This window comes from Mizuhopecten yessoensis, unplaced genomic scaffold, assembly GCF_002113885.1.
Source record: "Mizuhopecten yessoensis strain PY_sf001 unplaced genomic scaffold, ASM211388v2 scaffold9685, whole genome shotgun sequence".
NCBI lineage: Eukaryota > Metazoa > Mollusca > Bivalvia > Pectinida > Pectinidae > Mizuhopecten > Mizuhopecten yessoensis.
This window is the reverse complement of record NW_018408171.1, coordinates 447,836-451,871: the sequence shown is the minus strand read 5'-3', so window position 1 is coordinate 451,871 and position 4,036 is coordinate 447,836. Positions and strand designations below refer to the sequence as shown.

General features: G+C 33.8%; 1 protein-coding gene across 1 annotated transcript in view; it reads right to left on the bottom strand.

Moving 5' to 3' along the window:
• LOC110458668 overlaps positions 1-4,036 on the bottom strand; it is a 168,477-nt gene that overhangs the window by 14,808 nt on the left and 149,633 nt on the right. The window contains exons 68-70 of the mRNA XM_021510496.1: positions 2,900-3,106; positions 1,067-1,181; positions 842-945 (exon numbers count right to left, since the gene is read on the bottom strand). Coding sequence (XP_021366171.1) covers positions 842-945; positions 1,067-1,181; positions 2,900-3,106 — 426 coding nt within the window. The remainder of the gene's footprint in view (positions 1-841; positions 946-1,066; positions 1,182-2,899; positions 3,107-4,036) is intronic.

The window sequence follows — 4,036 nt, the reverse complement described above, 5'->3', positions numbered from 1 at the left end:
CCCACACAGCATATAAAAGTGTCTAAACAACACACTCCCCACACAGCATATAAAAGTGTCTAAACAACACATTCCCCACACAGCATATACAAGTATCTTAACAACACACTCCCCACACAGCATATACAAGTGTCTTAACAACACACTCCCTACACATCATATAAAAGTGTCTAAACAACACACTCCCTACACAGCATATACAAGTGTCTAAACAACATACTACCCACAGAGCATATAAAAGTGTCTAAACAACACACTCCCCACACAGCATATACAAGTGTCTTAACAACACCCGTCCCACACAGCATATAAAACTGTCTAAACAACACACTCCCCCCACAGCATATACAAGTGTCTTAACAACACCCGTCCCACACAGCATATAAAACTGTCTAAACAACACACTCCCCTCACAGCATATACAAGTGTCTTAACAACAAACTCCCTACACATCATATAAAAGTGTCTAAACAACACACTCCCCCCACAGCATATACAAGTGTCTAAACATCACACTCCCCACACAGCATAGAAAAGTGTCTAAACAACACACTCCCCACACAGCATATAAAAGTGTCTGAACAACACACTCCCCACACAGCATAAACAAGTGTCTTAACATTACATGCACAACATACTTCAGTGAAATCTGTCTAAATCAGAAACCACAGATATAAAAATGTCTCTGTCTGTAATAGACAAATTTGGGGATTTCTAAATGCAGAAAGAGTTTTAGGAAAAGGTTTGATTATCAGTGGAAACGACATTGGCCTAATTTCACTTTGGCATCCGGAAGAGATGAGCTGATTGTTTTTTTCAAATATAGCAAAGTAAAGTCTACCTTCATCTTGATAACGCTCATCTCTTTTGTGACTGTCCTTCGTTTGGAGGTGGTTGGGCGTTGATTGGAGTCTGGGTCAGTGTGGGACTCTGTCCTCTTCACAGCTGTAAGACAGAGATAAAACATTACATTTTGTTATTATAATTCAATACTTACAAAAAACACACCAAAAAACTACCAAATGATGGCAATTATTGACAAATTGAAATATAAAATGTCACTTACATGATACTTTTAGGAAGTCAAAGACCAGAAGCCGGGGAAGTAGCGGCAGGTCAAGCTGGCTGATCATGTTGGTTATGTGTCGCATAAACTTCCTCTGTATCAACTCATACTCTTCCTGTAAAACACAGGCAAAGTGAAAGTAGACAATTTCGAGTTCAAAGCAATGACTATGTATATTCATTTTTGTGTATGTGCACATTTATATGTCTTAAAGGATTGCACTATAAAAATAGCAAAATTCATGACAAAATTAATTAGAAAATGTTTGTAAAGATATGAATGATATCCAACTAATTTATAACATGCCATCAGTCTAAAGGTTTGGTAAATATTCATAAAAAAATGGTGACCTTGGCCTTGACCTTGTAACTCTGAATTACAAACTCATTTGAGGTATTCTTTTGAAAAGTAATAAAGCCCAGATGACACTGAATCAGAATCTCAGATGTGACAGGATGGACATGGATAACGATATATAACCCCCTTCACATAAAATGGTAGGACATAAAAAAACACAAGAAATAAAGCAGATATTAATTTATTTGAAAGATGACATATGATTGAGGTAAAAGTTACTGGTATCTTAAACACATCATCACAATATATATATATAAGACAGACATTAATATATATATATATATATATATATATAAAGAATAAAAACATAAATCTTTCAGATCGACCACTAGGCCTTTCTGTCTTCTAGGACTTCATCAGGCTGACTGATGTTTATTTAACACTGTTGGTTACATGACGTCGTCAACATTTGTATAGTCAACAATTTTAGTGACGTCATCAATAAACAAGCATAGTGATGTCACAAACAATACCAGGACAAAGAAAACATCTACATACATGTACAATACATTGCAAAACTCATTATGCATTAATTCAAGCTGGGTTTGAGGACTTTTATAAACATATTTTCTTTAATTTCTCTTGCAACTACATCGTCGCTATTCAGTTTGTAAATAGGTAACACATGAAAATCATCTTTAGAACATTGATGTATATGTTTGCTAACTTTTAAAAATTTAAGTCCTTCATTTGTTGTCTATGTACATTCATTTGTATGACAACATTTGTGGTATTCATATCAAATTTGGATGTACATAGTAAACGTTTCAAGTTTTTAGGTTGTCTTTTACAGTTTATAATCTTCTTCTTATCAAAAATACACTTCATGTTCTCACTTTTTTTTCATAAAATTTACAAAATGTTTAACAACAGGAAACATATTACAATTATTCGAATTGTAAATAGTAACAAATGGTATGATATCAGCATCTTTGCTGTTAGCTCTTTCTAAATTAACACTGACCGGGCCTTTCTCTTTAGCTCTTTGTATGCCGTTTAGTACCACTTCAGCAGGATAACTTTTGCTTTTAAAATAAAGTTTCAAATCGTCCAATCTATCTTCTAATATTTTTTTACCCCAACAACCGTGACTAATTTCGATGCTAAACCATATGGAATGTTAAGCTTAGTGTGTTTAGCATGATTTGAAAAGAAATCCAAATAATTGTGAGAATCTGTAGGTTTACAATATATATCGCTAACAATATTTTGTCCTTTAATTTCTACAAAAACATCCAAGAAAGGTATTCCTTTTTCACTTAACTTCATTGTGTAATTAAAATCGGGATGCAAGGCATTTAGCATATTGAAAAATTCCAGAAGATTCTCACCTGGAGGCCAAATAATAAAGCAATCATCTAGAAATCTCAAAATGTTGTCTTTAAAATAATTTGCAAAAGTAACACTAAATGTATTTTTAACATTTATATATATATATCTATAGAAAGACATCAACAATTGAACCTCTTGGCCTACCTTGTAAGATAGATGACTCTCCTCAGACCTCCTGTTTTTCTTTTTCTTAGGGTCTTTCTTACTGATAGCATGATCAGTCTTCAGGTCGCTGGCTTTAGGGATTGACTCCTTAACATAGTGAAGAAGGGTGTCCCATGCTTCTGGGTTTTCTTTTTGCATGTACACCTTGTTGACTCCTGTGGAGGATCGACGCATCAGCAGACCAATCTGTGAAAAAAAGGCACATCTATTTGTCAAAGACATCAGATCAATATTGTCAATGTAATCAGATCAATAATGTCAGTCATCAGATCAATATTGTCAAATTAATCAAATCAATATTGTCAGTCATTAGATCAATATTGTCAAAGTCATCAGATCAATGATGTCAGTCATTAGATCAATATTGTCAAAGTCATCAGATCAATGATGTCTAACTCATCAGATCAATAGTGTCAAAGTCATCAGATCAATAATGTCAGAGGTATCAGATCAATGATGTCAGATTCATCAGATCAATGATGTCAGATTCATCAGATCAATAATGTCAGTCATCAGATCAATATTGTCAGAGGTATCAGATCAATGATGTCAAAGTAATCAGATCAATATTGTCAGAGGTATCAGATCAATGATGTCAGATTCATCAGATCAATATTGTCAAAGGTATCAGATCAATGACGTCAGATTCATCAGATCAATGATGTCAGTCATCAGATCAATATTGTCAAAGTCATCAGATCAATGATGCCAAAGTAATCAGATCAATATTGTTAAAGTCATCAGATCAATGATGTCAGTCATTAGATCAATATTGTCAAAGTCATCAGATCAATGATGTCAAAGTCATCAGATCAATGATGTCAGTCATCAGATCAATATTGTCAAAATCATCAGATCAATGATGTCAAAGTAATCAGATCAATATTGTCATAGGTATCAGATCAATAATGTCAGATTTATCAGATCAATGATGTCAGATTCATCAGATCAATGATGTCAGTCATTAGATCAATATTGTCAGATTCATCAGATCAATGATGTCAAAGTCATCAGATCAATATTGTCAGTCATCAGATCAATATAGTCAAAGTAATCAGATCAATGATGTCAAAGTCAGCAGATCAATGATGTCAAAGTCAGCAGATCAATATTGTC